Source organism: Castanea sativa, chromosome 2 (assembly GCF_040712315.1).
Source record: "Castanea sativa cultivar Marrone di Chiusa Pesio chromosome 2, ASM4071231v1".
Lineage (NCBI taxonomy): Eukaryota > Viridiplantae > Streptophyta > Magnoliopsida > Fagales > Fagaceae > Castanea > Castanea sativa.
This window is the reverse complement of record NC_134014.1, coordinates 5,863,439-5,882,923: the sequence shown is the minus strand read 5'-3', so window position 1 is coordinate 5,882,923 and position 19,485 is coordinate 5,863,439. Positions and strand designations below refer to the sequence as shown.

The 19,485-nt window shown below is 39.5% G+C and overlaps 2 protein-coding genes across 2 annotated transcripts; both read left to right on the top strand.

Annotated features, from left to right (window-relative positions):
• Positions 1–27: 27 nt before the first annotated feature.
• LOC142624795 (uncharacterized) lies at positions 28–1,661 on the top strand. The gene is made up of 4 exons (XM_075798544.1): positions 28–281; positions 411–595; positions 940–1,127; positions 1,209–1,661. The coding sequence occupies exons 1-4, from the start codon at positions 28–30 to the stop codon at positions 1,659–1,661; spliced, it is 1,080 nt and encodes a 359-aa protein (XP_075654659.1).
• Positions 1,662–1,670: 9 nt separating this feature from the next.
• On the top strand, positions 1,671–3,118 carry LOC142624794 (uncharacterized). Its single transcript, XM_075798543.1, has 2 exons — positions 1,671–1,823; positions 2,708–3,118. The coding sequence occupies exons 1-2, from the start codon at positions 1,671–1,673 to the stop codon at positions 3,116–3,118; spliced, it is 564 nt and encodes a 187-aa protein (XP_075654658.1).
• Positions 3,119–19,485: the final 16,367 nt, after the last annotated feature.

Genomic DNA, 19,485 nt, shown 5'->3' with positions numbered 1-19,485 from the left:
GTAGATGACATGGTGGTAAAGAGTAAAATGGTGTCTGAGCACGTGGGGAACTTGGGAAATATCTTTGAGATACTAAGGAAGCACAAGTTGCTCCTCCATGCTTCCAAATGTTCCTTTGGTGTGAGATCAGGTAAGTTCCTGGGTTATATGGTCATTAATCGCGGAATTGAGGTCAATCTTGATCAGGTTAAGGCAATTAACAGTTTACAGCCACCTCGAAATCCTAAAGAAATTCAGAAATTGACGAAAATAACTGCTACCTTGAACCAATTCATCTCTCGGTCCGTAGACAGTTGCAGGCCTTTCTTCCAATTGTTGAATAAGTGGAAGGGATTTGAATGGACAGAGAAATGTACTTTGCCTTTTTAGCAACTTAAGGAATATCTATCTTGGCTACCTGTTATGTCTAGACCCGAGGAGGATGAGGTTTTGTTTGCCTATATTGTGGTGGCTTCCCATGCTGTTAGTTTGGTGTTGGTATGGGTTGACAATGGTATGCAGAGGCTGGTTTACTACGTAAGCAAGTCATTACACAAGGCAGAGATCCGTTACCTACCATTGGAGAAGGCCATTTTGGTAGTGGTGCACATTACACGTAAGCTCCCCCACTATTTCCAATCTCATACAGTTGTTGTTTTAACTCAACTTTCACTCAAATCAATACTTTAGAGTGCTAATTACACTGGAAGAATTTCCAAATGGCTCACGATCTTGGGGCCTTTGATATTAAGTACATGCCCCGTACCTCTGTTAAGGGACAGGTTCTTGCAGACCTGGTGGCCGAGTTTGCTGAACCTTTTATAGAAGAAGAAGAAGAAGAAGAAGAAGAAGAAGAAGAAGAAGAAGAAGAAGAAGACAAGCAGAACATGGATGGAGAATCAGTTGGCATGGTTTCCCTATAAGAGCCTCCATCCTAGAAAGTGTATGTTGATGGTGCAGCAAATCAAAGAAGATCAGAAGTGGGGCTAGTTATAGTTTCTCCCGAGATGCTTGTTATTGAAAAATCCTTAAGGTTGGGTTTCTCGGCCACGAACAATGAAGCTGAGTATGAGGCCTTATTGGCTGGGATGGCTATGATCCAAAAAGTGGGAGGAAAAATAGTGCAGATATTCTCAGACTCAAGATTGGTTGTTGGCTAGGTGGAAGGAGAATTGTAGGCTAGAGATCCGAGAATGTAAGAATACTTAAATTAGGTGAGACATTTACAGTCAAAGTTTGAGTCTTTCACCTTAATGCAAGTCCCCAGAAGCAGGAATACCCATGCTGACTCCTTGACAACCCTCGCAACGTCCTCGGGGCAAAGCTTACCTCGAGTTATCCTTGTTGAAGACCTGTGCAAGCCCAGAGAGATGAAAGGTGAGATGGTCCGAGTTCATCAGATCAGGGTGGGATCTAGTTGGATGGACTCTATAGTGCTATTCCTTAAGGAAGATATCTTGCCCGAGGAGAAATCAGAGGCGGACAAGGTACGTAGAAAGGCTCCTCAGTTCTGGCTATCAGAGGACCAAAAGCTATACAAACACTCTTTTTCAGGACCATACCTGCTATGTATACACCCTGAAGCAATAGAGCTACTTCTAGAAGAATTGCATGAAGGGATTTGTGGGAGTCACACAGGAGGTAGATCCTTATCTCACAGGGCACTCACTGAAGGGTACTAGTAGCCAAATATGCAGAAGGAAGCGCAAGAATATGTGAAGAAGTGTGACCAGTGTCAAAAGTTTGCTCCAAACATCCATCAACCAGGTGGCATCCTTAATCCTCTATCCAGTCCTTGGCTTTTTGCTCAATGGGGCTTGGATATTGTAGGACCCTGCCCTAAGGTAGTAAGGAATAGGAGATGGCTACTGATAGGGGTGTGCAGCCAACCCACCAACCTGCCAAAACCAACCCAACCCAACCTAACCCAACCTGCCGGGTTGGGTCGGTTTTTAGGCCTTGGTGGGTTGGGTTGGGTTGGGTTAGAAAAAAAATTTTGATAGCGGGTCGGGTTGGGTTTGGGTCATAAAATTTCAAACCCACCAAACCCGACCCGACCCACCCATATATTTAATATATATTATATAATTAATAAATTTTTTAAAAAAACCAACTCTTCTTATCCTATATAAAAGTCAATTAGTTCACACAAACCCTAGTAAACTACTATTGTTATTTTGTCATTAGTGTTATTTGCCTTTAAGGAGTTACATTGATACTAATCTTCGGATTTTTTTAATATATTTATATTTTTTTCTACTCAATTTAATAATAATAATAATAATAATAATAATAATAATAATAATAATAATAATAATAATAATAATAAATTTTGTCCAACCCATGGGTTCAACTCGACCCAACCCGACCCATGTGGGTTGGGTTGAATTTTTTTTACCCACCATAGTGGGTTGGGTCAAAAAATCCTCTCAACCCGACCCAACCTAACCCATGCACACCCTTAGCTGCTGGTCGGCACAAATTACTTCACCAAGTGGGTTGAAACTGAGCTACTGTCAAACATCAGGGAATTGGATGCAAAAAGGTTTGTTTGAAAAAACATTATCACTAGGTTTGGAAAAACATTGTCACTAGGTTTGGAATTCCTCACACCCTCATCTCAGACAATGGCCTTCAATTTGATAGTAAGGCCTTCAGAAGATATTGCTGCAATCTGGGAATTAGGAATAGATATTTCACTCCGGCTTATCTACAGGGAAATGGGTAGGTTGAGGCTGTCAATAAAGTAATAGTGAATGGGCTCAAAAAAAGGTTGGATGAGACGAAGGGAAATTGGGTGGAAGAGCTGCCACACGTCCTTTGGACATATCGGACTACCCCTCGTAGATCCACAGGGGAGACACCCTTTTCAATGACCTATGGGGTCGAGGCTGTAATTCCTCTCGAAACCGGTTTCCCAACACTGAAGACGAGCTTTTTCACTCCGAGCTATAATGATGAGATGTTGGAAAAGGGCTTGGTTTTGATTGAAGAACGGAGGGAAAATGCCATGGTTCAATTGGCATATGATCAACACAAGCTCAAACAAGGTTATGACTCAAATGTGAGGTTAAGGCCACTGGTGCCAGGGGATTTAATATTAAGGAAAGTTTTGGGTACTGCAAAAAATCTAGCATAGGGAAAATTAGGGCCCAACTGGGAAGGGCCATATCGCATCACCTCGGTGGCTAGAATAGGGGCATATTATCTTGAAGATCTAGATGAAAACATTGTACCACTCCCTTGGAATGTAAATAACTTGCGAATGTATTATTATTAATGAAAGTCTTTTTTGTCATATATCATTTGTTACATTATGCATTGCATATCATCTTTCTAAGTATTAAACAAAACCTTAGTTATGCCTGGTCTCTCGAATCATATGCTTTGGGTAAATTAATACTTAATGACATCTTTCTAGGTGTTAAACAGAACCTCAGTTATGCCCGGTCTCTCGGATCACATGCTTTGGGCAAATTAATACTTGATGACATCTTTCTAAGTGTTAAATAGAACCTTAGTTATGATGGGTCTCTCGAATCATATGCTATGGGTAAATTAATACTTAATGACATCTTTTTAGGTGTTAAATAGAACCTTAGTTATGTCTGGTCTCTCTGATCACATGCTTTGGGTAAATTAATACTTAAGTATTAAACAAAACCTTATGCCTGGTCTCTTGGATCACATGCTTTAGGTAAATTAATACTTAATGACATCTTTCTAGGTGTTAAACAAAACCTTAGTTATGCCTGGTCTCTCGAATCACATGCTTTGAGTAAATTAATACTTAATGACATCTTTCTAAGTGTTAAACATTAATACTTGATGATGTCTTTCCAAGTGGTAAACAGGGCCTTGGTTATGCCTAGCTCCTCAGGCCATCCGCCTTGAGTAAACTAATTTTCTTGGTTATATACCTAAATACATGGTCATTTTCCTTATTATTGGTACGTGCTTATTTTGTCTGAGTTGGCAGCAATGCACTGCTGTCAGCTTCGATAAGGACAAAGTAGCAATAACTTACTACTTTCAACATCATCATCAGTTTTAACTCCCATCAGAGGGAAAAATGATAACTACGCCAACTACAAAATAAATACTGCAGAGAAAAGAAAGACTCGTAAAGTAAAAAGTGCAACCCTTCTTATTAAAAAATAAAGGAAAAGTTCATTATATACAATGGCAAGATTGCCATAAAAAAAATAATACAAAGGAAAAACTTCAAAAAAGAAGGAATGATGGCAGCAAATGAAATAAAACCCTAAGAGCTAGGTTTTAGCTAGAGGAGGAGGGTCTTATTTCTTGCTTGGCTGAGAGGCAAGATCATCTTTGGCCTTGGGGTCAGCCTCCTTGGATTTGGCCTCGACCTCTTTCGCTTTGACTGCAACGTCCTTGGCTTTAGCAATGTCCTTAGCCTTAGCAACATCCTTGGTCTTTGGTAGCATCCTTGGCCTCAGAAGGGGGCTTAACCTCCTGGCCCTTGTCCTTATCTTTGGCTACCTTAGCCTCTTGGCCTTGATTACCAGCTTGACTAGATCCTTTGGGGGTCTCGACAGGAGGAGGAAGGGCCTGCGGGGTCAGGAGCTGCTCAGAGGGTCCTGGGGCAATGGCAGAGGGAGCTAGAAGGGTAGCTGAGACTTCACGGATGTCAGGAGGGTAGTACACTCTCCTAGCCTGCCTCCATTCTAAGGCAGTAAGGACCCCCTGCAAAGTTAAGGGCCTTTTTCCATGTCTCTTTGCAGTAGTCCCTTCATACCTCGGCTAGCTCCTCAGCCAGTCAAACCTCAGTCTCATCCATCCCCCGGTTATAAGCCGCCAGCTCCGAGGCTTCTGCTGCTTCCCTAGCTGCCTCAGCGCTCTTTCTCTCCCTCTCATTGACCAATAATTTAGAGGAAAGCTCTTGAACTTTCTGCTCAGAGGCACCCAAAGCCTTGGAGGTCTCAGCACATATATTGGCCTCGGCTTTGGCTTTGTTCCAAGCATCGTTTACCGGTTCCTCGACCGCAAAAACCTCTTGGATGGCCTGCACATAGATGTCGAACAATTGTGTTATAAAAAAAATCAGCAAAAAATGGATGCAGACTTACCAAAGCTAAGTCCCTCTTTACGGACAAGAAGAGGTTGAGCTGCCTCATGTTCCTCAGGGCCTCCATATCCTTAGGTAGTAAGAGGGGCTGCTCCAGGGCCTTGGCCATGTAGAGAGCATGCCCTTTTTGAAACTCCCTAATGGAGGAGTTTCTGGAAATGGCCGCCCCATCCAATTCTATATGGGGCTCCCATATGGGGTTTGGGGGGTGTACCTTAGCCACAGTGTGGTCCCCCCTACTCTCGACTGAGGAGGCCTTCTCCTTACCCTTGACCATTTTTTGTTGTTTGGGACCCTTCTGAAGGACCACCTCTCCTTCTTCAAGAACATCCTTGTCCTTCCTCTTCTTCTATAAGGGAGGGACAACGAACGAGTTAACCACGGGGGAGGGAGGAATGGAAACAGTTGGGGGTTGTGACCCCGAGGCACCCTTGGCCACCGGCTCTTTGTTCTTGTTTGCAAGTAGCGCACGTAAGCCCCTCCTTTGTAGAGACATCTTTTCCTCCTCTTCAGAGCTATCTTCCACGCAGGCACCTATGAGCTTGGGGGAGTGAACTACTGAGGATTTGTCAAGCTCACCCTCAGAGTCCGAGATCTCAACTGGATCTGCTAGCACTTCTTCTTCTTCCTCGAGCTGGAATTGGTCTACTTCCTCCTCAAGTGATAGGTATGAAAAGGTAGTTTCTTCCCTCGGAGCCACTATTTCAGGGAGAGTAGATTGAAAGGGCGGCTTAACTGGCACCACGTCTTTGCGGGCAAGGAACCCAGGTTTAGAGACGTCAATCCTGCATAGCCAAGGATCGCCTGCCCTGATAGCATTGCCTACATCCTAGAAAGTGTTCGATATTGGCACGAAGCCTAGGATGAGGTGAACCACTCTCAGCTGCCTATCCTCGCTCACAAACACCTCATACCTTAGGACTCTGTTGAGGTTCACAACGTTGACCAAACTAAGACGGGGCGTGCCTTTTATCCGCAAAATGTCCGAGAAGGTAAATCACGGTCAGACAGGTAAAATTCATCAAACAATAGAAATGAAATATTAAGGGGAATGGTAGTAAAACTAGAAAACTAAATCCTATGTCAAGAGACCTATTCCTAGGGCACCCCACCTGGCTCTCCCTCCTGAGTTAGGCAATGAAGACCGTCGTACTATTCCCCAGAGGCGATCGGGTAATCATATTTTATGCCCTTATTGGACTTGGGAAGACACAATATGAGCCTAATAGTGGAGGACCTAGACTTGAGGTAATACCCCCGAGTCAGAAAGTGAATGACACTTATACATGTGGACAACGTCATGCCAAGTGAGCTTCAAACCCATTTGCTCATTGAGAGCATCGATGCTACCTAAGACTCTAAATAGGTTAGGAGCGCATTGGTGAGGACACAAACTATATTTAATTAAATAGTCTCTGGTTACCCTACCCATGGGAAGTATCATTCCTCCTTCTATAAAGGCAATCATAGGAATGACAACCTCCTTTTTGTTTCCGTTTGTAACCACCTGATCTGGAGCACAATACCGCAGGGCAACTCTTTGTGGAATGTGATACTTAGCCCTGAAATCCTCCATACCAATAGGAGAATCTACAAGGTGTTTAAATCTACCCATCTAAACAAACTAAAAGGAAACGAAGGAAATGTTTTTGAAAGAGAAGCAAAGGTTAGAAGGCCGAGGAGAAAAATATCTAAAGAAGAAAGAACTTATGAGAATAAGCACATGTGTTATTGCCTAAATTTCTTAAAGTTCAAAATTTGTTTTTAGAGTTGGAAGATTAGAAATGTAGGAAGCCTTGGAAAATCTGAGAGTTTAGAATTTCAAGATAGCTTGAGGATTCATAAAAATGGGAAAATATGATTTCTCCTAGGCACCTTATATAGGGGGCAAAATTGGGTGGGAGTTATCCCGCGCAAAATTTGAGGGGAAACGCTAGCCGTAGGATCTTCATCTCACCGTAGGATGTAGGGAGAAAAGTGCCGCTTGGAGCATTTAATAAGATGTTTAGGACTCCGAAGCGTCAGGGGTAGTGACAGGATGTGCGAAGCGACATCCTCATGTGTGGAGGTTAAGGAAACGTGTGGAAGAGACTACTCAGAGTCAAAACCTCATTTTCCTCCTCGAATAGGAGGGAAAAACGGAGTTCTGAGGGGCTATTGTAGGGATAAAAGGCCCAAAAATGCATATTGGGCCATGGGTTTTGTCCGAGGGTGTTCATTGGTCCAAGGACAAACTAACGGTAATGAAAATGTCAGACCTAAGGGCCCACGAGCAAGTTGTGACCGAGGAGGCTAAGGGTGGTAGGTCGAAGAGGGGTGTCTCCTTGGCAAGGCGAAGCAAAGGTTAGATAGTACATCCTTTTGTCCAGAATGATCTTCCAGGAGGTTCTATTGATGAGGATATGTTTCATGGGAGCACAGAGCAAAGGAACGACTATAAAATATCTAAGAGAATGTTGCCACCACCGCATTAAATGCTTTGTATCCAACTCTCAAGCCGCATTAATGAGGAAGTGATGTTTAAACAGTGATTTTCAACCTTACAGCTACCGCCCAAAGACTTCAGGGAGGGGTTGATGGGGCAAGTATCAGCACTAGCAATCTAGATCTACACATGGAAGGTGGAAACAATGGGGAGAAAGGGGTATAAAGCTGAAAAAGGTCCCTGAGAAAGAGAGGGGGGGGGGGAGAAATTGAGAGGAAAATTCTATTGCAATCTAGATTTGAACTTGTAATCAAATTTAAGAAGGAACACACACACGAGGGTAATTTTTCTTTAGTTTAAACCAGTCCATCTCCATTTTCTTGTCATCTAGATCCACTTTACATATTGTCTAATTCACTAAAGCCTAGCTTTTGAACCCACTCTCTAGAAATTCATTGTATCGGGCTCTTTGGGCCGAAGTTCATTTATCCTTTGGGCTTGGGAACCAAATTGTGACCTTACAATAATAATATCAACATTTGAGTTTGAGTTTGAGTTTAAGTTGGACTTGTTAGAGAGATAAAGTTTCACTCCTGGTTAAGTTTAGATTAAACAAAAATAATTTTGTTTGAAAAAATGATGAGTTTGAGTTTAAGTTGGACTTGTTAGAGAGATAGTGTTTTACTACTTTTTAAGTTTGGACTAAACAAAAATAATTTTATTTAAATAAAATAATATTGTGTTGACGTGGAAAATTTTGAAAGCTTCAGAGGTTCGGTTATATATATATAGATTATGTTTTTTATAACTCTATATTGGGTTAATATGTTTTGGTGTTTTGTTTTTGAGTTTCCCATCACAAGTAGTCTCTTTCCCTCTTATAGCCATACTTTGATTTTTGTTTAAGTTAATAGTTAGTTATTTTGAAAGTGAGATTCTGAAATTATCTCAAAACACAATCTTGGTTATGCATTTGGATGTGCCTATTAATTATTTGAATAATATCAAGTGTGATTTTGTTACGGGTTTTGATTATCATGATGATCTCCTTTAAGAAAACGAGGAATTTGAATAATTAATTGAAACTTAAAAAGTTTAGTTGTACGGAAAAAAAAAATTAGGAAAACATAGTGTAGGGACGAAGGGCCCAAATAGGGACATTAGGCCGTGGGCCACGTGCAATGATGTCAAATAGCCTGAGGAAAAATAAGTATTGGTGAAGACAGATAGGTTATTGAGCCAAAGAAGAGGTCAAGTCTCAATGAACTGGTGATGTTGTCCAAGGAGTTACACCTCTTCGGATAGTAGTTTAGAGATCTGAAGTCCGACCAGCCATCAAGCCCTAGGCAATGGGCAACCAAGTTTGGGAGGATAAGTTTCAAAGAGAGGTGAGTCACCAAAGAGATGAGAAAGATCTGGGCATAAAGTTACTACCACCGCATTGAATGCTTTGCATCTAACCCCCTGGCTACATTAATGTGGAAGTGATACTTGAATAGTAATTTTCAACTTTACAGCTACCCCCAAAGACTTCAGGAATGTGCTGATAGGACAAGCATCAAGAAGACTAGCAATCTAACCTACATGTGGAGGGCTGAAATGAAAGAAAGAGAGGAAGTACAACTAGAGAAAAATCACTGTATATCAAAGAACTACAATTTTTGTATAAGTCTAAGAGAAATATATAAGAACAGACTTTCCTCGGACTTGACCGAAGAGAACTTTTTGTTGGGTTCTAAGACTTTAGGTTTGAATGTATTAGAACTCTAATTTGTAATGTTGGAAAACCATGATCAAAACGGTTTAGTCTTGTTTAGACGTGCTCAAAGTATGTGTCTTTTATGTAAAGTTGGAATTGAGTTGCTGCAGGATTTACTGTGTAAATCTGCCTGGCTCGATCAATCGAGAATTAGACTCGACCGATCGAAAGTCATGTAGATTGTTTTTCTACAAAATTTTCCAACTCAGCCCAAGCCCGTTCTATGTGTAGGGCTTTATGTTTTGCCCTAGGAATAAAAGGGAAAACCCTAACCACGTTTTGGGGATGCTTTTTATGCTGTGTGTGTGAATCTTTTGTGAGATCTAGAGGTGTTTGCCTTCACATACACTTAGGGTTATCAAGATCTAGATTGATGTCAAGAGCTTGGTGATCAATTCAGTTACAGATTCAAGAGCTTAAAGATATACAAGCGGGAGTGCTTGTGCTTGCTAGGAATTCAAGAAAGAAGTAGTCCGTGGACTCGGAGCTGTCACGTGGTCGTGGTAGTAAGTTTCCTGCTCGAGGTAGCAATAGGATGTTAGTGGTCTAAGTCGCTATTGTGTAAACTTCAATTCTTCTATAGTGGATTCAGTTTTACCTTGAGGATAGCTAGGTTAAATTCTCCCCAGGTTTTTTACCGGTTTGGTTTTCTTGGGTCATTATATTGTTGTGTTCTTTATTTTTTGCACTTTACAATAATATAATTTATATTTGTTAACCGAGATCTGCATAATCTACCTAAATTAATCACTTGACTAAATAACTAGGTTAATCTGGTTGTGTTTAAGGGGTCTAAAAACGTACCAGTGTTATCAGAGCAGGTAACTCTTTTATTGTAGATATTTTGATCTCTGAGCTGATCCTTGACCCCAGTTGTCATGGAACATAGACACTCTCTTGTTATTCCTCCTCACTTTGATGGGAATAATTATGCTTACTGGAAAGTCAGGATGAAAGCATTCCTGAAATCCATTGATGAGAGAGTCTGGAACTCCATTGAATTCGGATGGGAGAAGCCCACTACCCCTATAAGTGAGCGGCAAACTTCTCAGAAAGAAGCAGCCGCTTTCAATAGCAAAGCCATGAATGCTATCTTTAATGCTGTTTCTATGGAGGAATTTAAGAGAATCTCTAATGTTAAGGTTGCTCATACTGCTTGGAATATCCTCCAGACTGTGCATGAAGGCACAAAGGCAGTTAAAATTAATAAGTTGCAGCAATTAACTACTAGATTTAAAGTATTAGGATGTCTAATGATGAATCTTTTGATGAATTCTATGCTAAACTTAATGATATTGTTAATTCTGCATATAATCTGGGTGAAATCTATGATCAACCTAAAATTGTTAGGAAGATTCTTAGATCTTTGACTGAGGACTTTAAACCCAAAGTGACTACCATCACTGAAAACAAGGATGTGGACTCCATCCCTATTGATGAACTTGTAGGATCTCTTCAGTCCAATGAGTTAAACCTACCTAAGACTAGCAAATCCAAATCAATGGCTCTTAAGTCTATTGATGATGTTGATGTGAGTGGATTTGATAATGAGCTCTCTGCTACAAAGATTAGGCCAAAATTGGAAATTAACATTAATTTCCAAACAATATAATTACTAAGCACTATTACAAAACTATATTTTTTACTAACATCTCGAGTCTTAGAAAGTCGATTTTGGGCTATAAATCGAGTCTCAAAGACTCGATTTTCATGGTCTGATCACGTCTGATGTGGCATTTTTTTCCACGTGGCATCTACTTGGAAATCGAGTCTCTAAGACTCGATATATAAACCCTTTACAATACACGACCCTTTACACCTTCTCATCTCATCAAAGAAGAAAGAGAGAGGAAAAAAAAAACCTCAGAAACAAAAACACAAGGAAAAGCTTAAGGGACCATGGGAGGGTGGGTTTCAAGTCGGCATGGGTGGCTTCAGCTTGGCGTGGGCCGTGTGTGGTCGTGAGGCGTGGGTGGCTGTTGGTGCTTGTGGCTAGTTGTGGGTCGGGTTCAGATCGCCGTTGAAGATCGAGATCAGAGTGGGTGGCTTTTGCTCGGCGTGGGCCGTGTGTGGTCGTGGGGTGTGGGTGGCCGTCAGTGGTCGTGGGTGATTTTTTTTTTCTCTATCTTTCTTCTCTAGTGGCGGATCCGGTCTGTTTGGGTTTGTTGGTATGGATTTGGCGGTGGTGGTGTTGTTGGATTTTAGGTGGTGGTGGTGGCTGCTGTGCTGTGGGTGAGTTTTTTTTTTTTTTTTCTCTATCTTTCTTCTCTGGTGGCAGATCCGGTCTATTTGGGTTTGTGGGTATGGATTTGGCGGTGGTGGTGTTGTTGGATTTTAGGTGGTGGTGGTGGTTGCTGTGCTGTGGGTGAGTTTTTTTTTTTTTTTTTCTCTATCTTTCTTCTCTAGTGGTGGATCCGGTCTGTTTGGGTTTGTGGGTATGGATTTGGCAGTGGTGGTGTTGTTGGATTTTTGGTGGTGGTGGTGATGTTGGCTGCTGTGTTGTGGGTGAGTTTTTTTTTCTCTATCTTTCTTCTCTGGTGGCGGATCCGGTTTGTTTGGGTTTGTGGGTATGGATTTGGCGGTGATGGGGTTGTTGGATTTTAGGCGGTGGTGGTGGCTGCTGTGTTGTGGGTGAGTTTTTTTTTTTATCTATATTTCTTCTCTGGTGGCGGATTCGATCTGTTTGGGTTTGTGGGTATGGATTTGGTGGTGGTGGTGTTGTTGGATTTTAGGTGGTGGTGGTGGTTGTTGTGCTGTGGGTGAGTTTTTCAAACATTATAAATCGAGTCTTAAAGACTCGATTTCCAGGTAGACGCCACGTGGAAAAAATGCTACATCAGACGTGATCAGACCATGAAAATCGAGTCTTTTAGACTCGAGATGTTTGCAAAAAATATAGTTTTGTAACAATGCCTATTAATTATATTGTTTGGAAATTAATGTTAATTTCCAATTTTAGTCACAAAGATTGCCTATCTTGCCAAGAACTTTAGAAACTTTCTTAAGAACAACAACAGAAGGGCAAGAGGTAAGAACACTGCTGAACCTAGATATTTTAGGAGGAATGATCCCACTAAGGTTAATAACACTGAAAAACCTAAAGAAAAAGTATGCTAACCTTCATATAACTCTATGGGATAACAATGTTTTGGGTGTCAAGGGTATAGTCATATGAAATCTGAATGTCCTACATACTTGAGGTCTAAGGGTAAAGCTATGGCTGTAACCCTTAGTGATGATGAAGTTTCTGACAATGAGTCTAGTAGTGATGAGGATGAAAACTTCATTGCTTTCACTACTACTGCTATAGTTGATGAAAATGTTGCTGTTGAGGAGAACTCTTCTGATGGGGAGCTCTCTAAGGGTGCAGATTTACAAGGAGTCTACAATAAACCTTGCAAAGTTGCTGCAAAGGATGCTATGAGTGTTGATTTAGGCTTAAAGAAAATTGCATCTCTTAAGCTTGATAAAAAGAATTTGCTTGTGAAACTGTTTGATGCTAATGGATTGTTGAATAATGTGAAGACTGAGAACATGCTTTTACTTGATAAAGTTAAGAATTTGGAACATGATTTATCTGTTGCTAGAGAACAAACTAATAGGTCTACTAGTTCCAAACTTGATCATATGTTAAGTGTTCAAAAGTCTCTTTCAGACAAAACTAGCTTAGGTTTTGTAGATAGCATCTCTGTTTCTGAAACACATTTCACAAACTTTGTTCCTTCTTCTAAGCCCCCTGTGAATGAGGTTGTTAAACCTGTAGAAGTTACACCTCCTAGGAAGATTAGGGTTGATCTTCAAGAGTCTAAACCTAAGACTTCTAATCCTTCTAAGGGCAAGTTGCATGATAGACCAAATTGTTTCAAGTTGCAAGCTACTAAGCGAGCAAATAAATCAAAAGTGTCTATGCCTCAAGCACAGATCCTATGGTACTTATTGGTGAGCTGGTAAAGGCTTTAAACCTTTATTCCAATCCTAAAGTTGGAAATCATTCTAATGTGAATAAGAACTCCAATGCTCAAGGTGCATCTAAAAAGCTTTGGATGCAAAAGGCTCAATCTAAGTGAGTCCTTCTAACGTGGTCCTTGTGCTTCATTGCTCTACTCTTTGTGACCATTTTTCTTGGTTGTTTTTGTTTTTGTTTTCTTTGCTTTTCTAGGATTTGCATTGCATAACATTCATGCATTTCATTCTAGGTTTTTTTAAACTTTTTTTTTTTAAAAAAAAAAGGAAAAAGGGAAGAAAAATGTGTTTTGCATTTTTGTCTTGGATTTGAAATCAAGGTTGGCCATATTATCTTTACATAACATATTTATGTACCTTGTTTAGCTTGGATAAGCTTATTTTATTGCACTTTACTAGTTTGAGCTTTGTCGTGCATGTTGTGTGGGAGATGTTCATAATTTTTGATCACTTGATCTTAATCTTAAAGTCACATGTCTTTGATTGTCGGACTTGAACTTATTGAGAAAGACATAAATGACCATCTCACCACTGTTTATTAGCCAATCATGAACACCTTAGTGCATATCCTAAGATTTTGTGCTCGAGAAAATGTAGCACATGCATAAAAAGAACATAAGGTGTAGCCTCAGTTTAAATGCTAAAATTGGTGTGTATTTTATTGGACTATAATAATTTCAATCAATTAAAATTGGTGTGTACATTATCTTGGCTATTTTAATAAAGTTCAAAACAAATAAAATTGGTGTGTACATTATGAGGCAAATTCAAGAAACTTACATGATTGCAAGCTTTTATTCTAGGAGATATGAGAGTTATATGATGTAACTCTTTAAGGGATAGTCTCTTTTAAATGCATGTGATGGATTTTGTAGAAATTGTGCTTAATTAATATTCACATAGCACCTCACATGTATCTCAAGTTTTTGCTAGTTTCACACACTACACAAGTTACTTTGTGCTAAACTTTGTACATGTTATTGTGTGTGATCTTGGTTTGGCCAACCAAGTATGAAAATTCCTTGAGTTTTATGCAAAACATGTTTGTTGTTTGGGATTTTAAGGATATTTGCTGGACACTCGAAATTTTGGGAAAACTGGATTCAAAACAAGTGTTTTTGAAAAGCATTTCATCTCATACTCATGCATTTTATTCATCAAATTCAATGCTTTGAGGAGTTTCTGCATAAAAGTGTTTTGATTTTCAAAAATTTGTTTTTTCCAGAATTTTGATCGATCGAATCTGTTTCTCGACCGATCGAAATTGCGATTAAAATTTTGGTCAGCCTCTGTCTGTTTCGATCGGTGCTCGATTAGTGCTAGATCAATCGAAGCATTTCGATCAATCGAAACTAATTTTTGATCAATCGAAAGTCATATAGAGAGTTTTTTAAAAACATTTGTTTCTCACGTGTTCAAACACTTTTCAAACTTTTTAAAACTTTTTCTCTCTCTATCCGATCTGTCAAAGCTTCCAATCAAGATTTTTGTCGTTTTCCTCTGATCTTTTTGCAAGGTTTTTCTCTCCCAAGGCCGGTAAGTCCATTGTTGGGGACATATTTTTATGTAATTGGCATATCCTTTGACAAAACGCACTTTACTTGTTTTTGGGTATATCTAAGTGGGGTCAAGATGATCAGTATAAGTGGTTAAATTGAAGACATAAAGATTACTCAAGAACTGCTCAAGAAAAGTGCAAACTGCAAGTCTCGATACCTCATCGACAGAAGCTCAATCTGTCGAGTTCATTAAAGCTCGACAGATGTCCTGATCAATCGAGCTTACGGGATTCAGATTATAGCCAGCAATATTTTTACTCTAAAAGGCTATTTATTTATGGGTTTGTATAATTCTTATTGGACTAGGAAAGCCCAAGGTTTGTGTAAACCTATTTGGAATAGGAGAGCCCATTAAGCCCCTATTTAAAAGGAGGTGGAAGAAGAAAAACCTAACCCTAGAGAGCTTCATAAGGTTTTCTTTTTGAAACCCTAGCCTCCTCCTACAGAAGAAAGAGTTCTTGCTGCGTTTCTTGTACGCTTTTGGGATTTGTAACCAAGCAAAGTCTCTTGCACCAACATTGAAGATCTTATTGGTGTTTCTATGTGAAGCTGCTGCAAATCAACTTCAACAATCAAAGGGTTGTTGTGCAGTTAGTCACGTATTGGGATTCGTGCAAAGGAGTAAGTTGCGTACTGGGATCTGCGCATCAGATTGGTTAGTCACGTACTGGGAGCCGTGCATTGAAAAGGAGAGATTGTCACTATAGAACAAGTCCAATTGGGTATTGGGGTAAGGGTTCAACTGTAGGTTGGTATAAGGTACTGTGATTCCTTTACTTGTAACCGCTTGTTGTGATAATAGTGGATTTTCGGGAGTAGTGACCTTGAAATCACCCGGTGGGATTTTTGCCTCGGAGGTTTTCCCCATTTGTAAACAAATCACCGTGTCAAATTTATTTTCCGCTGCACTTTAGTTTATTGGTGATTTGTTTGTGCTATCACGCGTTTGCATGTTAAATTGGTTAATTAATTAAACTTGGCTAATTAATTAATTAATCCATCACAAGGGGTCAATACGATTTTGGCCTATCATCCATATTACCCTTCCTTTTTCATTTATTTTCATGTTTCATGCATTAAACCATGCATTGTGTTGGAAATTTCAAACCTATGAAAAATTGGGGTTTTTTATTTTTTCCATCATTTATTTCAAAATTGATCATTGGGTTTTTGTTATGGGATGTTATTAAACTGATCCTTGTGGTTTAATTTGATCAATTTGTTGAATTAGGAAGAATTGATTTTTTCTAGGGCTTAAAGTTACCCGATTTGAGGATTTGGTTAAATTGAGTTTAATTAGATGAAATTAGCTTGTTGGTTTGATTAATTTGATCATTATAATGTATTATCTATCTTGTTTAATGATCAATTGGTCAATTTCTTGAAAATTGTACAAGTGGTTTTTCAATATTTTGGGGTTTTTTGATATAAACTTTATACTCAAGCCAATTTTGTGTTTTTGAAGTTAATTTGAATTTATTCTCACTGTATTAGATTATGCATGATCTGATTATACTGCACATGCATCATATAGATTGTTAGTTTTCTATATTGTTTTTGCTAACTTGCAATCTGCCCATGGTTTCTTGTTTTTCTCCTTTTTGGTTCTGTCTGTGTGTCTTGTCTTTACCTTAGCACCATGCCTAAAAAGACTAGAGCCAATAGGAAACCCTCCTCCTCTTCTGCTCCATCTTTTGAGAGTCAGAGATTCTTGAGTGAGAAACACCAAGAGACCTATGAGACGCTTAACCTTAAAAGGAACATTTGAGCTGAGAGGAAAGTTTCGTTAGACGAGCTAGATGGTGAGATTAGACGTAACTTTGAGCGTAGGGACTGGTTGCCATTGTTGGATATTTCTCATCCACCTCCGGCTACCTTAATTAGAGAGTTCTACTCGAACCTCTCTATCCACGTCTATGATTCCAACACTTTAGTTAAGAGTTGGATACGAGGCGAAGAGTACACCATTACTCCTTTGGTAGTGGCTGATGCTCTTGGGGTACCTATGGTCCAGCATCTTGTCTACCCTTATGATGAGTCTCCTCCCCTAGACGACATCATGTCTTACATTACTAGGCCTTCTATCCAGTGGGGTTCTGATCCCCGGATCACTACTGCTGAGCTCACTGAGGTTCACTATCTTTTCTTTAGGATTGCTTGTCATTCTTTGTGGCCTATCTCTCATCTGCACACCATACCTATTGAGCGATGTGTGTTTCCGTATGCCCTTGTTACTGATGCTCCTATTAGTTTTCCTCATCTGTTTATTCGTTCTTTGAACGAGGTTTATAGGAGTAGTTCTACTGCTCTTGCTCTTTTCTTCCCCATTTTTATTCACCGGATTCTTTTACATCTTGGTTTAGAGGGGTTTCCTGCGTCTGAGCCTGTTCATATTATCGCTTCTATAGGTGCCACCTTTCTTAGGTAGAGGGCTGCTCAGATGAGAGCAAGCTTTAAACATCCTAGGGTTGAGTCTTCTGGTGTCACACCCCCTTTTCCCTCCTCTACAGGTGATACTTCTACTGAGGCGTCTATCGATCCTGCTGCTGCTACTGCTGTTCCTCCACCTTCTACTTTGGATGATTCTGACATTCGTCATATGTTGGAGACTGTCATGACCGTTCAGGCTGCTCATGGTCAGCTTTTGGTGGACATGCTTGATGAGCTTTGTGCTTTGCGAGCGGATTTGGAGAGTATTAGACCGCCACCTCCTTTTGATGATGAGTGAGTGCCCTTTGGCAATTCGTCACAAAAAGGGGGAGTACATATAGAGAGGTGTTTTTGTTGTTAGGGAGAAATTTGTGTTGTTTTGGAGCTGTGAAGTTTTTAGATTGTATCTAAGTGCTTCATTCTATATTTACATTTTTAGCTCATGATGTATTGTGTTTAGGTTATCCATGATAGGGGGAGATACTTTGTTTATATGTTTCTTGCTTCACAGTGTTTATTGGTTTATATTTATGAGGTTATTCATGATATATGGCTTTATTTTGTGTTATGTGAAATCAAGAAGTTATATTTTTGTGTTACTTGTATTTTCCACACATGCGTTTATGTGTTTGTTAAGTGTTACAGGAATATAAAGGTTGATTCAGTTGTGCTACTGTCTACACTTGTAACTGATAGATAGTAGTCAGGTTGAATTTGTTGTGTTGGGCTCTGTTTTTGTAATGGGATGTTTTTATGTAAACTTTGAGCACTTTGTTATGTTTGTGTTTTGTCACGGATTGCCAAAGGGGGAGTTTGTTGGGTTCTAAGACTTTAGGTTTGAATGTATTAGAACTCCTAATTTGTAATGTTGGCAAACCATGATCAAAACGGTTTAGTCTTGTTTAGATGTGCTCAAAATGTGTGTCTTTTATGTAAAGTTGAAATCAAGTTGCTGCAGGATTTACTGTGTAAATCTGTCTGGCTCAATCGATCGAGAATTAGACTCAACTGATCGAAAGTCATGCAGATTGTTTTTCTACAGAATTTTCCAACTTAGCCCAAGCTCGTTCTACGTGTAGGGTTTTATGTGTTGCCCTAGGTATAAAAGGGAAAACCCTAGCCATATTTTGGGGATACTCTTTATGCTGTGTGTGTGAATCTTTTGTGAGCTCTAGAGGTGTTTGCCTTCACATACACTTGGGGTTATCAAGATCTAGATTGATGTCAAGAGTTTGGTGATCAATTCAGTTGCAGATTCAATAGCTTAAAGATATACAAGTGGGAGTGCTTGTGCTTGTTGGGAATTCAAGAAAGAAGTAATCCGTGGACTCGAAGCTGTCACATAGTCGTGGTAGTAAGTTTCTTACTCAAGGTAGCAATAGGATGTTAGTGGTCTAAATCGCTATTGTGTAAACTTCAATTCTTTCATAGTGGATTCAGTTTTATCTTGAGGATAGTTAGGTTAAATCCTCCCCAGGTTTTTTACCGGTTTGGTTTTCTTGGGTCATCATATTGTTGTGTTCTTTATTTTCCACACTTTACAATAATATGATTTCTATGTGTTAACTTAGATCTGCATAATTTACCTAAGTTAATCACTTGGCTAAATAACTAAGTTAATCTGGTTGTGTTTAAGGGGTCTAAAAACGTACACTTTTCTTGTTCATAACTGTTTGCCTTGTCCATTTTTATATTGGCTAGCCCATTGTGATATACATAATTGACTTATTGTGGTCCTTATCTACTTAACTCATTGAACGTTCATTATTCAGCCCACTCTCTAATAAATTCATTGTTTTGGGCCCTTTGGGCTATTGTCCAAACCATTTGGGCTATGGAGGGAATCTTGCCCCCTTACACATAGCATACTATGACATAATTTTGAAAAATATAGACCACCTAAAAAATGAATAATATTAATCAAACACACCCAAAATAATAGAATGATATATTGGTAGAGATAGAAAGATGGAAAATAATTTTACAAATTAATTAATTTTTAGGGAGAACAAATTATCTTTAAAAATTTTAGAGAACAACTTATACATTTATATCATTGCAAGGACTCAAAAAATAAAGGCCTAAGCCCACTTAGATTAGTGGTACCTTGTCCCTCGAACTGAGCCCAAGCAATAGAATTTTTAAGAGAGTGAGTAACTAATTCAAGTGCAATGCTTGGATATGTCCAAGTCTAAGGCCAAAGAGCCCAAAGTAAAAAATAAACACAATTTATACAATAGTTCGTGAAAAATATCCTCCTCAGGTAGATCCAAGGATCAAT

Bases quoted from the DNA above. Each gene is read 5' to 3' on its own strand.
- LOC142624795 (XM_075798544.1), top strand. From the start codon at position 28: ATGGTGTCTGAGCACGTGGGGAACTTGGGAAATATCTTTGAGATACTA. The intron at 282-410 runs GTCCGTAGACAG...TGTTATGTCTAG, and splicing joins TTGAACCAATTCATCTCTCG to ACCCGAGGAGGATGAGGTTT. The intron at 596-939 runs GTAAGCTCCCCC...TTGATGGTGCAG, and splicing joins GGTAGTGGTGCACATTACAC to CAAATCAAAGAAGATCAGAA.
- LOC142624794 (XM_075798543.1), top strand. From the start codon at position 1,671: ATGCAGAAGGAAGCGCAAGAATATGTGAAGAAGTGTGACCAGTGTCAA. The intron at 1,824-2,707 runs GTAGTAAGGAAT...GGAAATGGGTAG, and splicing joins TTGTAGGACCCTGCCCTAAG to GTTGAGGCTGTCAATAAAGT.